Source organism: Felis catus, chromosome F1 (assembly GCF_018350175.1).
Source record: "Felis catus isolate Fca126 chromosome F1, F.catus_Fca126_mat1.0, whole genome shotgun sequence".
Lineage (NCBI taxonomy): Eukaryota > Metazoa > Chordata > Mammalia > Carnivora > Felidae > Felis > Felis catus.
The window spans coordinates 15,797,341-15,818,163 of NC_058384.1; the positions used below are offsets into that span (position 1 = coordinate 15,797,341).

Consider the following 20,823-nt stretch of genomic DNA (forward strand, 5'->3'; position numbering starts at 1 on the left):
GTTCCTTATTTAACAAATAAGGTAGTTTATAAGATATTCTCAAGATCACATCACTTAGCAGAGGTAACACTCAAACTCCAGTCTTCTAACTAAATTCAGTGTTTTATCCATTAAACGCCACTTACTTCCCAATCTGACTTAAACTGGTGTCCTTGCTGTTCTCTGTAAAATGGATTTATTTAGAAAATTAAAGATTATCGCAACCCCAGTGGAATAAGTAAAAGTCATAACTTATGTTTTGACCTGCTTCTAGAGATATTTGGTAAGTCCAAGCAATAGGTCACGATTTGAAGTTTTGAAGTGAGTGATACATTCTGTGCATTAGAACAAGTATTCTCTTGACCACTTGTATTACTTCCCCCAGTTGGTGGCTGGTGCAGTGGAGATGCTATTTCTAGTGTTGAACGATATGATCCACAGACCAATGAATGGCGAATGGTAGCTTCAATGAGCAAAAGGCGATGTGGAGTTGGGGTCAGTGTTCTTGATGACCTGCTGTATGCAGTAGGAGGCCATGATGGATCCTCATATCTCAATAGTGTTGAAAGGTAAGTAAGGTCAATTTCAAATTTTATTCTCTGCTATTCATGTAGTTTTCACTTGAGATGTTAGCCAGGAAACAAATGTGTTTTGCTGCTTTAGTATTACATCTACTAGTTGGCAGCCTTGACCACTTAGCATAACATATGAGTCCTTTATAATTTAACTTCCACCTGACCTATTTTTCCAGTCTGTCTCCCCTGGCATACCCCTATTCCCTAATGCTACTGCAGACCCACCAAATTGCCTGTGGTTCCTTGGGCATGCTAAATCCTTTTATTTCTCTTTGCCTACTCATATGCTTGCTGTTCTTTCTTCCCTGGAATATCTCTACAAGACTCAATGTTTTTACTTCTTATATAAAGCCTTCTCTGACTTCCTACAGACTATTGATTACTCATTCCTCTGCTCTTTCATAAGTATTTTGAATATAGTTGTACATATCTGATTGGCTATCATTGTTAAAATGTCTTTTCCCATATCTATCCCAGTGCCTGGCACATTAGAATTCTACAGTAATTGATTTTTAATAACTTCTGGCTTCTGGCTCACGTACACCCTTTTTCATTCAGCTGTGCTGATTTACAGTGATTCTTGGCATTTCTTAAACATGTCTGTGAAATCCTGCAGCATAGCAGGGCTGGTTCAATATTTGCAAATCAATCAATGTGATATATCACATTAATAAAAGAAAGGATAAGAACCATATGATCCTGTCAATAGATACAGAAAAAACAGTTGACAAAACACAGCATCATTTCTTAATAAAAACCCTCAAGAAAGTCGGGATAGAAGGAACATACCTTAACATCATAAAAGCTGTATACGAAAAGCCCACAGCCAGTATCATCCTCAATGGGGAAAAACTGAGAGTTTTCCCCCTGAGATCAGGAACACGTCAGGGATGTCCATTCTCACCACTGTTGTTTAACATAGTATTGGAAGTCCTAGCCTCAGCAATCAGACAACACAAAGAAATAAAAGGCATCCAAGTTGGCAAAGAAATCAAACTTTCATTCTACCTAGAAAACATGAAAGACTCCACCAAAAAGCTGCTAGAACTGATACATGAATTCAGCAAAGTCGCAGGATACAAAATCACTGTACAGATATCGGTTGCATTTCTATACACCTATAATGAAGCAACAGAAAGAGAAACCAAGAAATCGATCCCACTTACAATTCCACCAAGAACCATAAAATACCTAGGAATAAACCTAACCAAAGATGTAAAAGATCTGTATGCTGAAAACTATAGAAAACATATGAAGGAAATTGAAGAAGACACAAAGAAATGGAAAAACATTCCATGCTCATGGATTGGAAGAACAAATTATCATTAAAATGTTGATACTATCCAAAGCAATCTACACATTCAATGCAGTCCCAATCAAAATTGCACCAGCATTCTTCTCAAAACTAGAACAAACAATCCTAAAATTTGTATGGAACCACAGAAGACCCCGAATACCCAAAGTAATGTTGAAAAAGAAAACCAAAGCGGGGGGCATGACAATCCCAGACTTTAGCCTCTGCTACAAAGCTGTAATCATCAAGACAGTATGGTATTGGCACAAAAACAGACACATAGACCAATGGAATAGAGAACCCAGAATTGAATGCACAAATGTATGGCCAGCTAACTTTTACAAAGCAGGAAAGAGTCTCCAATGGAAAAAAGACAGTCTCTTTAGCAAACGGTGTTGGGAGAACTGGACAGTAACATGCAGAACAATGAAACTAGACCACTTTCTTACAACATACACAAAAACAAACTCAAAATGGATGAAAGACCTAAATGTGAGACAGGAAACCATCAAAACCCTAGAGGAGAAATCAGGCAACAACCTCTTTGACCTCAGCTGCAGCAATTTTTTGCTCAACACATGTCCAAAGGCAAGGGAATTAAAAGCAAAAGTAAACTTTTGGGACCTCATCAAGATAAAAAGCTTCTGGACTGCAAAGGAAACAGTCAACAAAACTAAAAGACAGCCAACAGAATGGGAAAAGATATTTGCAAATGACATATTAGAAAAGGGTTAGTATCCAAAATCTATAAAGAACTTACCAAACTCCACACCCAAAAAAACAAATAATCCAGTGAAGAAAAAGGCAGAAGACATGAATAGACACTTTTCCAAAGAAGACATCCAGACACGTGAAAAGATGCTCAGCATGACTCATCATCAGGGAAATACAAATCAAAACCGCACTGAGATACCACCTCACGCTGGTCAGAGTGGCTAAAATTAACAACTCAGGAAACAACAGATGCTGGTGGGGATGTAGAGAAAGGGGAACCCTCTTACACTGTTGGTGGGAATGCAAATGGTGCAACCACTCTGGAAAACAGTGTGGAGGTTTCTCAAAAAGTTAAAAACAGAACTACTCTATCACCCAGCAATAGCACTACTAAGAATTTACCCAAGGGATACAGGAGTGCTGATACATAGGGGCACATGCACCCCAATGTTTATAGCAGCACTGTCAACAATAACCAAATTATGAAAAGAGCCTAAATGTCTATCAACTGACGAATGGATAAAGAAGATGTGGTTTATATATACAGTGGGATACTACTTGGCAATGAGAAAGAATAAAATCTGGCCATTTGCAGCAACATGGATGGAACTGGAGGGTATTACAGAAAGTGAAATAAGTCAGTCAGAGAAAGGCAGATATCATATGTTTTCACTCATATGTGGAACTTGAGAAACTTAATAGAAGACTCTGGGGGAAGGGAACGGGAAAAAATAGTTACAGAGAGGGAGGGAGGCAAACCATAAGAGACTCTTAAATACAGAGAACAAACTGAGGGCTCATTGGGGTGGGGGCAGCAGGGGAGAGGGGAAAATGGGTGATGGGCATTGAGGAGGGCACTTGTTGGGATGAGCACTGGGTATTGTATGTAAACAATGAATCATGGAATCCTTCCCCAAAACCGAGAGCATACTGTATACACTGTATGTTGGCTAACTTGACAATAAATTATATTAGAAACAAACAAACAAAAAAATCCTGCAGCATATAAAGATCTAGAGGTATAGGGGCACCTGGGTGGCTCAGTCAGTTGAGCATCTGACTCTTGATTTTGTCTCAGGTTATGATCCCAGGGTCATGGGATTGAGCCCTGCATCAGTCTCTAAGCTGAGCATGGAGCCTGCTTAAAATTATCTCTCTCTCCCTCTGCCCCTTTCCCCTGTTCGCTCTCTCTCTAAAATTACAAAAAAAAAAAAAAAAAAAATCTAGAGGTATAGATTATAGAGCTGAAAAACCAAACAGAGGGATTAGCTCCACAGAAGTTTAAAAAAAAAAAAAAAGTGTGCTGAAAAACAAATTGAGTTACAGGTACCTGGCTGGCTCAGGCAGTAGAGCATGCAACTTTTGATATCAGGGTTGTAAGTTCAAGCCCCACATTGAGTGTAGAGACTATTTAAAAGAATTAAAATCATTTAAAAAAATAAAAATAAAATGAATTAAAGAAATAAGAATGGAAATGATTAAGTACTTACAACTTAATAATAATTAAGCCCAAATATATCAAAATGTGTGGGATGCAACTAAGACAGTATTCAGAGGCAAATTTATATGCATTATAACAATATGCATACATTTGAAAATAAGAAAGATGAGAAAATCATTCTTTTAAATCAAGAAGTTATAAAAAGCCACAAAATCCAAGAAAATACAAAGAAAAAATTAATGAGATTGAAAACAATTAAAATTGGTATAATTACAAAAAGATCAATTTGATAGTTTTTTGATAGTATGTTATAAAATTAAAAATGACTTGGAACGCCTGGGTAGCTCAGTCGGTTAAGTGGCAGACTCCTAATTTCAGCTCAGGTCATTATCTCAGGGTCATAAGATCAAGCCCCACATTGGGCTGTGTGCTGGGTGTGGAGCCTGCTTGAGATTCTCTCTGTCCTCCCTCTGGCCCTCGTCCACTTGTCTCTAAAAAAAAAAATGTGAATAGATGGACTAAAATATTTTTAAAAAGGTGGGGCGAGTGGCACCTAGTCAGTTGAGTCAGTTGAGTTGACGCTCAGTCAGTTGAGCATCCAACTCTTGATTTCAGCTCAAGTTATGATCCCAGGGTCATGGGATGGAGCTCCGTGTAGGGCTCCACACTGAGCAGGGAGCCTGCTTAAGATTCTCTCTCTCTCTCTCTCTCTCTCCCTCCCTCCCTCCCTCCCTCCCTCCCTCCCTCCCTCCCTCCCCACACACACACTGCCCCCATTCTGCCCTCTCCCCTGCTCATATGCTGTCTCTCTAAAAAAAAAAAAAAATGACTGTACTCTGTGCCCCTTGATTCTACTTGTCATCATCCATTTGCACAAGGAGAAATATACAAGAGTAATTACTGTGTTTTTTAATAATAATAAGATCTTTTAATTATTATTATAATATTTCTCTACTCTGAAATCCACATTTCCTTCCAGAGAAATTTACAAGGAATAGCCATATATCAGCAAAACTACAGGTTTTGAAGCATTTTCACAGAGGAGAGTGTGAGGACAGGTTATCAATTATTAAGAGTTTCTGTCACTCAAATTTTCAGTTAAGATATTTTCAGCTACAGGTTAACAGAAAACTTCTATTAAGCAGGCTAAAATAATTTATTATTTTCCAGAAACACAGTTTCTCAGGGCTTTAACTCCACCTCTCTGATATCTCCCTTAGCTCTGCAATGCTTACATATGGATTCCTTCTCAAATAGACATCAAGATGGCTGGAGCAGTTTTGGGCATCACATCTAGACGTAACTCTGTTCACAGGGAGAAAAGGGGCCATGACTTCTTTCTGAAAGTTTGGGAGCAAGGAAATCCTTACCAGAAACCCCAATTTTTCTTAGCAGACCTTCCCCCATCAATCATTGGCTAGAATCAGGTCACATGCCTTTCCTAAACCAACACTGGCAAAGTGAATGGGATTGGTATGATTGGTAAACTAATAGAGAAGAATTTATGCTGAGAGACTGCCACCATACCTTTACCTGAGGAGTATTTAATTCCAATTTCTATAACATAAATCCTCTTTAGTACATATTCCATAATTTATCAATGCAGAATATACTCTAATTTGAGTATGTTTGAGTATATTGAAGTTGCCAACTCAAATAACGAGGACATTAAAATCATCTAGTATTAAGAGTTTCTTTTCACAGAATCTGAGTTTTATGGATTTTATAAGAATAAAACTAAAAGACAGAATCAAAAAAATACAGTGTCCCTAGCTTTAAATATCCTCACTACAGGCTCTGGGACTTCTCAACCATTGTCACTTCTCAAATGCCAAGGCAAAGAAGAGGATAGGGAGGGCAGGGTAGAATGATTATCCCTACAGTAAGGTCTTTTTTTTTTTTTTTTTTACTTTTATTTATTTATTTTTATTTTTATTTTATTTTTATGAAATTTATTGTCAAATTGATTTCCATACAACACCCAGTGCTCATCCCAACAGGTGCCCTCCTCAATGCCCATCACCCACTTTCCCCTCCCTCCCACCCCCATCACCCCTCAGTTTATTCTCAGTTTTTAAGAGTCTCTTATGCTTTGGCTCCCTCCCTCTCTAACTTTCTTTTTTTTCCTTCCCCTCCCCCGTGGCCTTCTGTTAAGTTTCTCCGGATCCACATAAGAGTGAAAACATATGGTATCTGTCTTTCTCTGTATGACTTATTTCACTTAGCATAACACTCTCCCGTTCCATCCACGTTGCTACAAAAGGCCATATTTCATTCTTTGTCATTGCCAAGTAGTATCCCATTGTATATATAAACCACATCTTCTTTATCCATTCATCGGTTGGTGGACATTTTGGCTATTGTTGAAAGTGCTGCTATAAACATTGGGGTACAAGTGCCCCTATGCATCAGCACTCCTGTATCCCTGGGGTAAATTCCTAGCAGTAGTATTGCTGGGTCATAGGGTAGATCTATTTTTAATTTTTGAGGAACCTCCACACTGTTTTCCAGAGCGGCTGCACCAGTTTGCATTCCCACTAACAGTGCAAAAGTGTCCCCGTTTCTCCACATCCTCTGCAGCATCTATAGTCTCCTGATCTGTTCATTTTAGCCATCTAACCAGTGTGAGGTGGTATCTCAGTGTGGTTTTGATTTGTATTTCCCTGATGAGGAGTGACATTGAGCATCATTTCATGTGTCTGTTGGCCATCTGGATGTCCTTTGGAAAAGTGTCTATTCATGTCTTCTGCCTTTTTCTTCACTGGATTATTTATTTTTTGGGTGTGGAGTTTAGTGAGTTCTTTATAGATTTTGGATACTAGCCCTTTATCCTATATGTCATTTGCAAATATCTTTTCCCATTCCGTCGGTTGCCTTTTAGTTTTGTTAATTGTTTCCTTTGCAGTGCAGAAGCTTTTTATCTTGATGAGGTCCCAAATAGTTCATTTTTGCTTTTAATTCCCTTGCCTTTGGAGATGTGTCAAGTAAGAAATTGCTGCGGCTGAGGTCAGAGAGGGTTTTTCCTGATTTCTCCTCTAGGGTTTTGATGGTTTCCTGTCTCACATTCAGGTCCTGTATGCCAAAATAATTTTTACTGGTCAAATTAGTAATTACTTTTTTTAATGGCAAAATATAATAAGCAATGTAAGGATACGTCAGTAGGGATAGTATTAAATAATATAAGGCACACACAATAATGAAATGTTGGAAGAATCTAGAGCTATATCTGTTAGCATGGGTAGATCTCAGAAATATGTCGAGTGAGAAAACAGTTCCTACATTGTGGTATTATAAAGTATTGTCTTGAAGGACATACACCAGTCACAATGGGAAGAGACCAGAAATTGGTGGAACTCAAAGGGAAATTTAGCTTTGTCCAAAACTTTCTGAAAAAAGTTTTAAAAGAAAACATATTCATATCTAACTTGTTTAAATAAAAATTAAGTTTAAAAACTAAAACATAAATTAGCATTACATATGCTTTAGTTATTAATTAGTCCATATTTAGAGGAAAGAACATAGACTGTGTAGATATAGCCAGACTTTCTTTGTATAGTACAAACTCTGCTCTTAATGTGTGCTCTGCAGGTACGACCCCAAAACAAACCAATGGAGCAGCGATGTGGCTCCCACAAGCACATGCAGGACGAGTGTTGGTGTGGCGGTGCTCGGAGGCTTTCTCTATGCTGTGGGGGGCCAGGATGGCGTGTCCTGCCTCAACATTGTTGAGAGGTGATTTCTTTAAATCATTTTCATTTTTTTTAAAAGAATATAAAGGGCTCTTAAGACCTAAGAAACAGCTTAGGACACCAGGGGATCCACTATTCAGTGGATATCCCATGGGCTTTAGGGGAAAAGTTTTCAGTTGATCTTAAGTGTAGGAAGATGAAAGATATAACCCGATTTCCAAACTGTTATACTGCTTAAACCTAACAGTGAAGAGTTGGAATCATATTTTAAATTACCTTCTATATATGATACCAAGTGTACCGCTTCTACAATCTGTTCTCTTTCCCCAGTACTTGAAGTGTATTTAGTGACTTTGCCCAGACTTCCTCCAAAACAATGATTAAAATAATAATACTCTGTCTAGCGCATCTTACAAATACCCCAAAGTATATGGATTCTCATTAATTCTTGAAGTCTACTTAGGAAAATCTGGGTTGGCTGCCAAAGTTTGATTTATACTTTTACAAATCAGTTAATTTTAGTGAAATAGATTCTGTTCTTAATTTCTTGCTCCATCAGCTTTTTGTCACTCTACCCTGGAGATTGGATTTTGGAGGCTTGTGTGTTATGATTATTGTCAAGAACATACCCTATTTCATTCTCACTTCTTAAAAGGAAATGCTTCATGACTCTTCAGAATATTTCAAATAGCATTTACTGGTTGGGTTACCATGTTTAAGTTGAAGAGTTTAACTCTGCCTTAAATAGAGATAAAGTTGCAGGTAACTCTTGAAAGCCATTTTTAAAATTATTTTTCTGTGAAGAAACTTATTTCTCCACTTTCAAAACTCTTTGCAAGAGGATTCTGGGAAGATAGCAACAAGTAATCTCTCTAAATTCCCACGTAAGAACAGAGCAATAGATAGCGAAGCTACAAACCTAGGAACAAATTATGGAACTTGGTTGGATGACAGGGTGAATGTACTTAACACTACTGAACTGTACACTTAAAAATGATTACAGTGGCAAATTTAATGTATATTTTGCCACAGCTTTTAAAAAGCCCTATGGGCAACATTGAAAATAGAACTAGGGGAGAGAGTATCCCCATAAACACCAAAACACCAGTGGGCAAAGGCAAAGTACCAAAAGCCACAAGACCTACATGATATCAGTGTCTGTGCAGGAGAAAATACAGAAAAGCAATCGAAGTATGACATATATAAGAACAGAAGAACCCCAAAATAGACAATATATATCTATTAGGAAGTGTGAGAGGAAAATTTAGGACCAACAGCTGAGGCTAAGAAGGGTTTTTGCTCACTCCTAATATAGAGTAAGTGCAAGCGACCTATAATAAGATCTGAATGACTTAGAAAAGAGTTGTTCAACCTCAGCACTATTGCCATTTTGCACCAGATAATTCTTTGTTGTGGGGGGCTGTCCTGTGCACTGTCACATGTTTAATAGCATCCTTGGCCTCTTCCCACTAATTGCCAGTGGCATACACCTGGTTGTGATAACCAGAAGTCTCTAGACATTGCCAAATGTCCCTGGATGGGGAGAGGAGTGGTGCAAAGCCACTGCAGTTGAGAACCAGCTGCCCTAGAGCCATCTAGTCCCTAGGAACCCTCAGAACTGACCAGCAGGATGACCTTCCAGAACAGTTCCCACACTTCTGGCTGCAGGATCAAAATTGAGCAGGACAGAGTTATTATCCAATGGGAAGAGAAGACCAAGATGAAAAGGAGGACCAGTGAATAAAACCAATAAATCTCAGGAAGCAAACCACTCTACTTTTTTAACACTATAGGAAAAAACTAGAAAAAGCTCCGTGAAGTTAGAAAAATTATCGTGAACGCTCCTCAAGACAACTCATTTCATGTAAAAATGAACAATAGCAAAGCATTGAGGTTAGATCCAATACAGAGTTAATATATGGAGAGAGAATAAGCAGCAGAATAACATCTCTATAGACAATAAAAGCACAGCAGAAAGACACACCCACAGAACAGATCAAAACTGTAAGCAACTATTTCACAATGTGCTTAATGACATTAGGAAAATGATGCAAGATATGAAAACACTACATAAGTCAGAGTTAGAAAAACCCAAAAATGAATGGCAAAACTCAGAAAAATATTAGAAATGAAAGGAAAAATCACTTCAGAATGAAGACTAAATTAGAAATAAAACAAGTAATCCCAGAAGATAAATAGAAGGTGAAAGAGGAAATGTTTTAAAATAAAAAAATAAAGGAAATAAAAGGTTTTGAGAGAGAGCAATAAGTATTGAAGACAGGTAAAAGTCCAGTATGCAAATAATAGGAGACCATGAGGAAGCAAACCAGAGCAAGAGAATGGAACAGATGCTAAGAACTATAATTCAAATCTGTTCTAAGAAAAATGGAAATTGTTTATTGAAAGGTTGCAATGTATCTTCTGAATACTGACCCAGAACAATCAACATCAGTACCTATTCTAATAAAATTATTGGACCTTGAAGAAAAAGGAGATAAATTCTTTAATCATCAACAAAAAAGTACATATTACTTATAAGGGAAAGAAATTTAGATTTACCATCAGACTTTTTGAAAGCAATATTTTATGCTAGAAGAAAATGGAATAACATATTTAGGCTAATCAAAGAAAATGTAAGCTAAGGATTTTATGCCCAGAGAAACTGAAGTATGAAGGCCACAAACTGTTAATATGTAAGAAGTTAGAGAACACTGTTCCCATGAGTCCATAGTGAGGAATCTACCACAGAACGTCAGACAAAATTGCTAGAGACCTTGATAGAGGGTGGGCATGAAACATACAGAGAATCCAGGAACTCTGAATAAAGGGTGCAAAGAGAGAGTAGCTTGCACTGGCTGTATGCTCAGTTAGTACAAAGGTGGTACAAGTATTTTCAAAAGTGGGAGGAGAATGGGAAGAGATATGCAAAAAGAATTGTAATTCTTCTCAGGGACGTTGAAGTGATAGTATTGCTATTCTGAGACTGCAATGTATATGTGGAATAAAGAAAATGGGTATGGGTTATTCTGATTCTATCCTCTCCAAGTTTCTTGAAAATTAGAGTTCTTGATGTGGAAGAATATGAATGTAAAATAGAATTTAAATAAAAGACCTTGTAGCCTAAATTTCAATTTGAATTAAATTCCTCATTTACAAATAATTATATTCTAGCTCTGTCGATTGAAGAGGCCTAGAAATAATGACCAACTAGTGGCAGTGAACGTCTCTATTCCTGGACTGGGTCTTGAAGTTCCATTTCCCTAAAAGAAACCAGGGCTTCTTGGAGAAATGTCTGTTTCCAGATTTAGGACAGGAAATGTACAAATAAGCCCAGACCAGCGTGTCATACCAGAATACAAGCCATCTATCAAAGACTAGGAGATGTCAAAGAGAGTCAAGAACAAACTTGAAGGTGTTCCCACTTGACCAAAGATGGGACAGTTTAAACTTTAAGAGACAGTAATTATGATTGATTAAAATCCAATAAATATATTTAAATCTATGAGTTCCTACTGACATTTTTTTAAACTCTACTTAGTTGCCTTTAGAAATCACAGGGAATTAATTTATCATCTTGAGTACTAGTAAACAAAGTGAAAGAAGCATGCCTATATCCAACCCTTCTTATATGAACTGTATCACATATGAATTGGGTACAAAATAGTAGATAAGAGGATTGTTTCTTTATAAAAATATCCAAATGAGGGAACATAAATGATTGAATATCACCATTTTGTAACACTCAGTAAATAAATAGACCTAGCTGTTAACAATTAACAGCTGCTAACATACCACCTTCCGTAGTTTTGCCAAAGGGACCAAATGTGGTCTGATCAAACTTCTGAATCCAGAAGTTCTGCCAATTTGCAGAACATACAGAGGACAGACCAGTGCATTGAACTGCACTATGAGTGTCCAGTCAATCAAATCCATGTTGTGGGAGAAATTGCAGGTTGAATACCCCAGGTTCTAAAGGATGAATTGTGTGTGTGTGTGTGGGGGGGGGGGGGGGGGGGGGGGAGAAGGGCTATGGAGGAAAAACCTGTAGGTAAAAAGAGACTTTAAAAAAACTACAGTGAACAAGAGTAAGTGTCTAGGGATGCACACTTGGGTGGTAAAACTGTAAAGAAATACAAGGAAGTGATTACTGTAAAAGTCAGGATAATGGTTCTCTTGTGTGGAGGAAGGCATTGAATTTGGAAAGGGATACATCCAAAGGGCTTCCAGTGTGGCAGGCAAACTTATTTTTCTTGACCTGGGTAGTGGGCTTTCCTTGTAATATCTCATTAAACTATACATTTGTTTCATGTGGCTTTCTAAATCGATGTTTTATTTTACAATAACAAGTTTTAAGAATTATGCAAAGACTTCAGCTTCCAAGTAGAATGCAGTAAGTAGTGACAGCCATCACTCCCACTGCAACAACTAGGGGAAAATGAGAGCACAAATATACTTTTTTAGGGGCTCCTGTGTGGCTCAGTTGGTTAGGAGTCCAACTCTTGATTTCAGCTCAGGTTGTGATCTCACAGTTCGTGAGTTCAAGCCACACATCAGGCTTCATGTTGTCAGCACAGAGCCTGCTTGGGATTCTCTCCCTCTCTGTTTGTCCCTCTCCCGCTCACACTCTCTCACTCACTTGCTCTCTCTCAAAATAAATAAATAAACTTAAATATATATATATATGTGTGTGTGTGTGTGTGTGTATACATATATATGTATATATGTACATATACATACATATATACATACGTATATATACATACATATATATATACATATATATATACATATATACATATATATATGTATGTATATATATGTTTGGGTTTTTTTAAACATCAGAGACATGTGAAAGTAACAAGGACTAGATGAACTAAAATTCTACTGAAGAGGAAGCCCATTTATGTGAGCTGAGATCATCAGCTATTTTCTTCCCTGGGGGCATTTGCCAAGTGTGAAGGGTTGAATATTGCACTTGTCTTAGGCCAAAGGATTCTCCTGGAAGAGAGGTATATCAGTAGAACTTTTAACAGTCATGCAGGTTGACATGACAGATTGGAATCTAGGACAATTCTAAACATACTGCTGTTTTTCCCCATGAGATGTTTTCTGAATGCTAGGATAGCTCAGTCTCGAGGGAACCAGGGTGAGTGAAATCTCATGCAACCTTCCAGTGCTTAGAAGATAAAGCCCTGCTGTGGGGAGGGGCTTACAACAAATACATGACAGCTTGCATCCTTGAGACATTTGAAAATAGAGGTGGACAGAGTCTAGCAAAAGCTCAATTCCTGATTGGACTGAGGCAATCAATATTTCACCCTACCTGCCTAATACAGGGAAGAGTGAATCCACTGTAGGCGGTGTGGGAATGAGGGGGTAATACCAATTTCACCTTCTAGGATTCCATTCCTTTATAATGTGCAGCATACGATAAAAAATTATGAAACATCTGAAGAAACAGAAAAATATGGCCAATAGCTGAGAGAAAAAAAAATAGAAGCAGACATTGAAGTGATCCACATTTAGAGTTAACAGAAAAAAACTTTAAGTATAATAAATACATTAAATAAAATAGAGGATAAGATTAAAACTGGGTAAAAGGTTGGAGAATTTAAATATAGAATTGGAATCTAAAAATAATATGTGTTCTACAACTGAAAAATACAATCTCTAAAATTAAGAACTCAATGAAATAAGATTAAGTAGACACAGTAGAAATAGACACAGCAGAAGACCGAGTTAATGAACTCAAAGACAGATTAATAGAAAATACCGAAACAGAGGAAGAACAGAGAAAACAGCATGGAAAGAACAGACTCTCATGTGTCCCAGACACTCATGGGACACAGTCTAACATACATGTAACTGCAGTCCCAGAAAAAGAGAGATAATAGCAGAAGCAATATTTGGAGACAGGATTTTTGGCTGAGAATTTTCCAAAAGTGATGAACCATAAACTGTATTCAAAGTGCATGAACTCCAGGAAACCTTCACTAACTAACCATAACCTTTCTCCAGGGCCTGCATTCTCCAGCATTTATATTTCTGCTTCTTTCATCTGTATTAGTTACCACATTCTCAGAATCTGTTTGGAGGTTTCTCCTTTGAGAACATGCTCCATCTCCCTCTCTTGCTTCTTAAGAGCGAGGTCTATTTTTAGTACCCTTTATTTTATTTTATATTTCCTGCAATATTGATATAGTTTGCTATACAGTACTTAAATATACTAACAGAATTTCCTACCCATGTGATAAAATGTCAGCACTATTCCGATTTTTATCATATTTACTTCTGAACACTAGTAATTTATCAATCAGGACCCACTGAGGAAAACCGAAGCTATATCAGTTATTTGACTACAAGGAATGTTCAAAAATTGGCCAGCAGATATTGAAGGGCTGAAAGAAGTAAAAAGAAGACACCAAAGTAGCTGTAGGAACCCAGATCTGGGAACGCAAAGGAGAGAGATCAGAGTTACGGGAGCCTAGAAGCCTAGAGGACAGATCCCACAGAGCCAGAACCATCGGCACCCAGGGAGCTGGTGCTCTGAAAGCTGTGACCCTTCTCCATGAAGGGTTCTCTTGCTGGCTATTTTTGGAAGATTGTATTTTCCAAAGATGGTTACAATACCTGCCATTTCACATACTCTTCGTATAATTTGACTTTGACACTCTTCTTACTGAGAGGTGGGATTTATGTTTCCTTCCTTGATTCTGGGTCGCCTTGCAAGAACCCCAACAGTGGCAGTATTTGACTCCTGGGGCTAGGTCATAAAAGGTGATACATCTTTCACTTGGATCTCTTGGGGCACCTTTGAGGCCTTGAGCTGCTTGAGGTTGCCATGCTGAGAGGAAGCCCAGATGAGCCGGCATGGAGAGACCCTGAGGCTACTTGGAGAGATGCCTGGCCAGCCCCTAGCTGCCTTAGCATTCTGCCCTTCCAGCCTCAGGTCCAGCCTGAGAGCAGCCAGACACCTGAGCCAGAACTTCCCTGTGAGGCCCTTCCCAAATTCCTGACTCATGGAAACAGGAGAGTTAATAAAATTATTTTTGAATCCCTAAGTTTGGGGGTGACTTACACAGCTGTGGTACTCTTAACCTCAGGAGCTCAGAGGAGGTGCCTCACAGCCATGACTAAGACCTCCAAGAGGCACAACAAGGCTAGTTTTAGAAATGCCAGGAAAAGGCTAGAAGCTGCAATTTGCTGGTTCCGTCAGAGCAAAAGGGCCTTTGCTGAGACAAGGCTGACAGGGTTGGCAAACACACAGAAAGGAGCCTGTCCCTTCTCCTTCCCTGGACTTCCAGCGTCTGGTCCTTCCTCTCAGCACAATCTAACAGAGAGCCAGCTTGGCTGAGGAGAAATGCTCTTTTCAGAGTTCTAGCCCTAGCATCACAAGGCAGAGTATAGGAAACAGCTGAATAACAGACACAGGCACAAACTCTAAGATTTCTCTTCCTAATAACCAAGTAAATTATGTTAGATTCTCACTGTGCATGTGACCATAGCATGTATCCAACATATCTTCAGCATGGTTTCACATCTTATGAAAAAGTCCTCACTTAATCAAGACAGGCGTGCAGTCTTTGGTTTCTCCCTCACTGCAGGTATGATCCAAAGGAAAACAAATGGACTCGAGTGGCTTCTATGAGCACCAGAAGACTAGGCGTGGCTGTGGCTGTGTTAGGAGGGTTCTTATATGCCGTAGGTGGCTCTGATGGGACATCTCCACTCAACACAGGTGAGTCCCTTCCAAGGTCAATGTGGTTCCCCCAAAGCAGCATATTCCTCAGGAGAGTCGCCCTACAAAAAAGTATAAAAATCCAGGTGATCCTATAATTTTAAATTACAAATATAAATTACAAAATTTAAATAATTTATATAATAATATATTTATTTAAATAATTGAAAACTATTTGCCCCCTAAAAGAGTACAACTGTCAGCTCTTCCTCGGCTCCTTCTGCAGCCATAGTGTTCTACTGTATTCCCCAAATATTTCTTTCTCCTTTCTCTTTGCAAGCTTTGGAATTTATAATGAATAAAAGAACTGTTTTCCCAATAGGATTATTTCCCTGCCCCACCCCCAACCATCTCTCCTTAAAAACCAAAACAAACAAACCTGTATTATAATCTAAGAATAAATAAAAACTTACAGCTGTAAGCTGGTTTATGTGTTAGTCCTCTCTCTTTAGAGATAATGGATATTTTTGCCCAAGGATATTGTTAGTGTGGCACCCGCATCAGATTCATTGTCACTTATCTTGTCTTCTGCTTATAGTGCAGTAAGAATACAGGCAAAGGGGTACGAGAGCACAGAAGCTGTCTGATCATGACAATAAATTAGTAGTATGGAATGGTGCCTACAGGTCTTACAGTCCGGTCTCCTCATTTAAAGATAAGGTGGGGGCGCCTGGGTGGCTCAGTTAGGTGTCCGGCTCTTGATCTCAGCTCGGGTCATGAGTTCAGGCCCCAAGTTGGGCTCCGTGCTAGGCATGAAAACTACTTAAAAAAAAAAAGGATAAGGTGAGGCCATGAGTCATATTGTCAGAACTAGAACTGAGGCGCCTTTCCACCATACCATACCCAAACCAAACCCGTCCCTGATGAGATTATATTGGTATTGTGGAAAGATACACAAGTCCGTCTCAGAAGCAAAAATCAGATTGTGTATCAAAAATATGTGTTATCACAAAATTTTAATGGCTATGAGGAAAACTAGAGGTGAGAAGAAATGGTTGAATGGTCACTTGCTACTTTTTCCCCTACAGTGGAACGCTACAATCCTCAGGAAAACAGATGGCACACCATAGCCCCTATGGGGACCCGGAGGAAACACCTAGGCTGTGCAGTGTATCAGGACATGATCTATGCCGTAGGAGGTAGAGATGATACTACAGAGCTTAGCAGTGCTGAGAGATACAACCCCAGAACTAACCAGTGGTCTCCAGTGGTGGCTATGACATCCCGCCGTAGTGGAGTAAGTGCCTCGCTACTGAAAACTTGGGGAAAAAGCACCAAGAGACGGTTGTGTGGGAGAGCTCTGATCTGTAAAATACCGGGACAGTAAGGAGGTGCACTATTTAGGCAAAACAACCCCTGCTGCTTTTGTACTGGAAAAAAAAAGTAATTTCTCTTAATTGCTGTTATCTCCGGTGGTTAAATATCTCAGTCAATTATATCTTTAATGATAGAATTATTCTTTGTGATTTATCTTTCATCAGTTGTTTTCCTAAAAGACATTGCCCTATCTTATCCACTACCTTATCTAACTTCACCCATATTCATCCCTCTCAATTGGAGCTAAATATTCCTAACTAATTTCTAACTAGTTTCTAGGTAATATTCTAAGTAGTTGGCACACCAATTCAAATGTTGAGGCAGAAACATACCTGGCCCCACCACCAGTCCCCACAAATAGGTTTGAGTCTATCCCATGTGTAGTCTAGACCTGGTCAGGCTGACCTATGTCAAGTTCTAGACCATGGATGACCTGTGACTACACGAGACTTTCAGGGTGAAGTACAGAATTCATCCATCCTAGGACGTTTGCTTCAGAGGGAACTGTAATCCATAAACCACTGATTGTGTCAAGAGTCCATCAATGTCGGACAACAAGTGGGAAAAGCCAGCAGTAGTTAAAGAGTCCATGATGTGAGGATAGAAGGGAGTAAATTCTGGTTCGCACAAATCAGGGAATACCACTGGTACGCATTGGCAGGTCAAAGCATTCCCATGCCTGTGGCTCTTTATTACTGGTGGCTAACAGCTTCTTAGTCACACTCCTATTGTTCTCACTGCTACTTTCTGATGATTTAGCAAAGATTTATTTATTTGTTTATTTGTTTAAATTTACATCCAAGTTAGCATATAATGCAACAATGATTTCAGGAGTAGATTCCTTAATGCCCCTTACCCTTTTAGCCCATCCCCCCTCTCACAACCCCTCCAGCAACCCTCTGTTTGTTCTCTATATTTAAGACTCTCTTATGTTTTGTCCCCCTCCCTGTTTTTATATTATTTTTGCTTCCCTTCCCTTATGTTCATCTGTTCTGTGTCTTAAAGTCCTCATATGAGTGAAGTCTTATGATTTTTGTCTTTCTCTGACTGACTAATTTCACTTAGCATAATACCCTGTAGTTCCATCCACGTAGTTGCAAATGGCAAGATTTCATTCTTTTTGATTGCCACGTAATATTCCATTGTATATACATACCACATTTTCTTTATCCATTCATCCATCGATGGACATTTGGGCTCTTTCCATATTTTGGTTATTGTTGACAGTGCTGCTATAAACATGGGGGTGCATGTGTCCCTTCAAAACAGCACACCTGTATCCCTTGGATAAATACCTAAGAGTGCAATTGCTGGGTTGTAGGATAGTTCTATTTTTAATTTTTTGAGGAACCTCCATACTGTTTTCCAGAGTGGCTGTACCAGTTTTTAGCAAATATTTATTAAGTGCTTACCGTGTGCTAGGAAAGCAAAAATGAGTGTGACGACTCATCAAGGAGCTCCCAATTTAGTGAAGGAACTTGAGATGTTTACAGCTAACTATAAAAAAAATTATAGTAACAGCACGTGCATTATAGGAAAACATGGGAGAATATGCTTAATGTGTTTAGAGCAGTGAAGAGACTTACCAGAAAAGTCGCATGTAAACTAGGCCATAAAAGAAGAAAAAGATTCTCTAAAAGAGGGAGAGAAAACACCAGCCAAGGAACAATGTGCAAAAGTATGGAGGTGTGCATATGTGGATCTTGAGAAACTTAACAAAAGACCATGAGGGAAGGGAAGGGGAAAAAAATAGTTACAAACAGAGAGGGAGGGAGGCAAACCATAAGAGACTCTTAAATACAGAGAACAAACTGAGGATAGATGAGGGGGTGGGGGAGAAGGGAAAGTGGGTGATGGGCATTGAGGAGGGCACTTGTTGGGATGAGCACTGGGTGTCGTATAGGTAAGCGGTGAACCACGGGAATCTACCCCAAAACCCAAAAGCACACTTTACACGCTGTATGTTAGCCAATTTGACAATAAATTATATTTGTTTAAAAAAAGAAAATACTTTAGAGGCGCCTGGGTGGCGCAGTCGGTTAAGCGTCTGACTTCAGCCAGGTCACGATCTCGCGGTCCATGAGTTTGAGCCCCGCGTTGGGCTCTGGGATGATGGCTCAGAGCCTGGAGCCTGTTTCTGATTCTGTGTCTCCCTCTCTCTCTCTGCCCCTCCCCCGTTCATGCTCTGTCTCTCTCTGTCCCAAAAATAAATAAACGTTGAAAAAAATTAAAAAAAAATACTTTAAAGACAATGAAATTTAAAAAAAACAAACTGAGGGTTGATGGAGGGAGGTGGGTGAGAAATGGGCTAGATGGGTGATGGGTATTAAGGAGGGCACCTGTTGTGATGAGCACTGGGTGTTGTATGGAAGTGATGAATCACTGAATTCTACTTCTGAAACCAATATGTAAACCAACTAAAATTTAAATTAAAAAAAGAAGAAAAAAATCTTTTTTTTTTTTTTAATTTTTTTTTTCAACGTTTATTTATTTTTGGGACAGAGAGAGACACAGTATGAACGGGGGAGGGGCAGAGAGAGAGGGAGACACAGAATCGGAAACAGGCTCCAGGCTCTGAGCCATCAGCCCAGAGCCTGATGCGGGGCTCGAACTCACGGACCGCGAGATCGTGACCTGGCTGAAGTCGGACGCTTAACCGACTGCGCCACCCAGGCGCCCCAAGAAGAAAAAAATCTTTAAAAGAAAAAGTATGGAGGTGTGAAAACGTGTGGTATTTTCTGGGACCAGCAGTTAAATCAGTATTATTACAACATAGGGCACATAAGGAGGTGAGGCTAGAATGGGCTCTTACGGGTTTCTGGAGGGCCCGAACAACATAATAAGGACTTTAAACTTAGGCGGTAGAGAGGCTTCGTTTTTAGAGGAGAGTGACAGCATGGGTATTTTAAACAGAATTTTAGTGGCAATTTAGGTAGTGGATTAGAACAGGCAGATACCAGAAAAGTGAGAGCCCTTTGGAGGTTCCTACTCCCAGTGATGCTTTTCTAAAATTTTAAAAAATCTGTTTTTGACTCTGTGTAAATACTTTAATTGAATATATAATTTTATTGTTCCAACAATGTAGTAGATTTTTGCCATTACTTTTTTCTCTGTATTCAAGTAAGCCATAATATAAGGCCTTAAAAAATATCTTTTAGTAAAGATTTATGTAGAAACTAGTGTAAATTTTCCCAGTGATTCTCTGGCTTCTTCAGCAGCCACTATGTTTTGGTCCTACAGGTTGGCCTGGCAGTGGTGAATGGGCAGCTCATGGCTGTAGGAGGCTTCGATGGCACAACGTACTTGAAGACCATTGAAGTTTTTGATCCTGATGCAAATACATGGAGGTAACGTTTAAGCTACATTGCAGATCACCTCACTGCTGACTGGAAAATCATGAGCATAATGTTGCCCGTGACCATCAGAATCGGGCTGGTCAGTACATTGAGAAGTGCTTTTGTGGTACTAGGAAGAGAGCTCCAAGTTACCCCTATTTGATGGCTTATTTTGACTTCATTGCTCGAAAGTGGCTGACATCTTACAAAATCTTCTCTTTAGTAACTGTCCAGTTTTATAATAGAGATGGCAAACACAGAAAAAAAGTCTCCTCTCTAGCTTCATCGTGTGCAGCTGAGGAAAGTGAGGCACTGAGAAATGAAATGAACAAGTTAGCGACAGAGTTAAAATTGGAACTTAGATCTTTCACTCCTAATCTGTCACAATGTTTTGGTGTTCTTGTAGGTAGCTTTATACCCAGGGAAAACAAATTGCAGTTACTTTTAAAAAATTATAGTTTATTTCATTTTTAAGCTGATTGTTTTCTTTAAGCTTTTAAAATCTTTTTTTTTAATTTTTTTTAACGTTTATTTATTATTGAGAGATGGAAAGACACAGAGCGTGAGCAGGGGAGGGGTAGAGAGAGGGGGAGACACAGAATCCGAAGCAGACTCCAGGCTCTGAGCTGTCAGCACAGAGCCCGACGCAGGGCTCAAACTCACAAACTGCGAGATCATGACCTGAGCCGCAATCGGTCGCTTAACCAACTGAGCAACCCAGGCGCTCCTACTTTCATTTTG

At 39.1% G+C, this 20,823-nt stretch overlaps 1 protein-coding gene across 1 annotated transcript in view; it reads left to right on the forward strand.

The window, feature by feature from the left end:
- The window catches only part of KLHL20 (kelch like family member 20), a 70,604-nt gene that overhangs the window by 38,871 nt on the left and 10,910 nt on the right, over nt 1–20,823 (forward strand). The window contains exons 7-11 of the mRNA XM_011290904.4: nt 365–548; nt 7,592–7,735; nt 15,297–15,430; nt 16,459–16,667; nt 19,988–20,094. Of these exons, the coding sequence (XP_011289206.3) occupies nt 365–548; nt 7,592–7,735; nt 15,297–15,430; nt 16,459–16,667; nt 19,988–20,094 (778 nt within the window). The remainder of the gene's footprint in view (nt 1–364; nt 549–7,591; nt 7,736–15,296; nt 15,431–16,458; nt 16,668–19,987; nt 20,095–20,823) is intronic.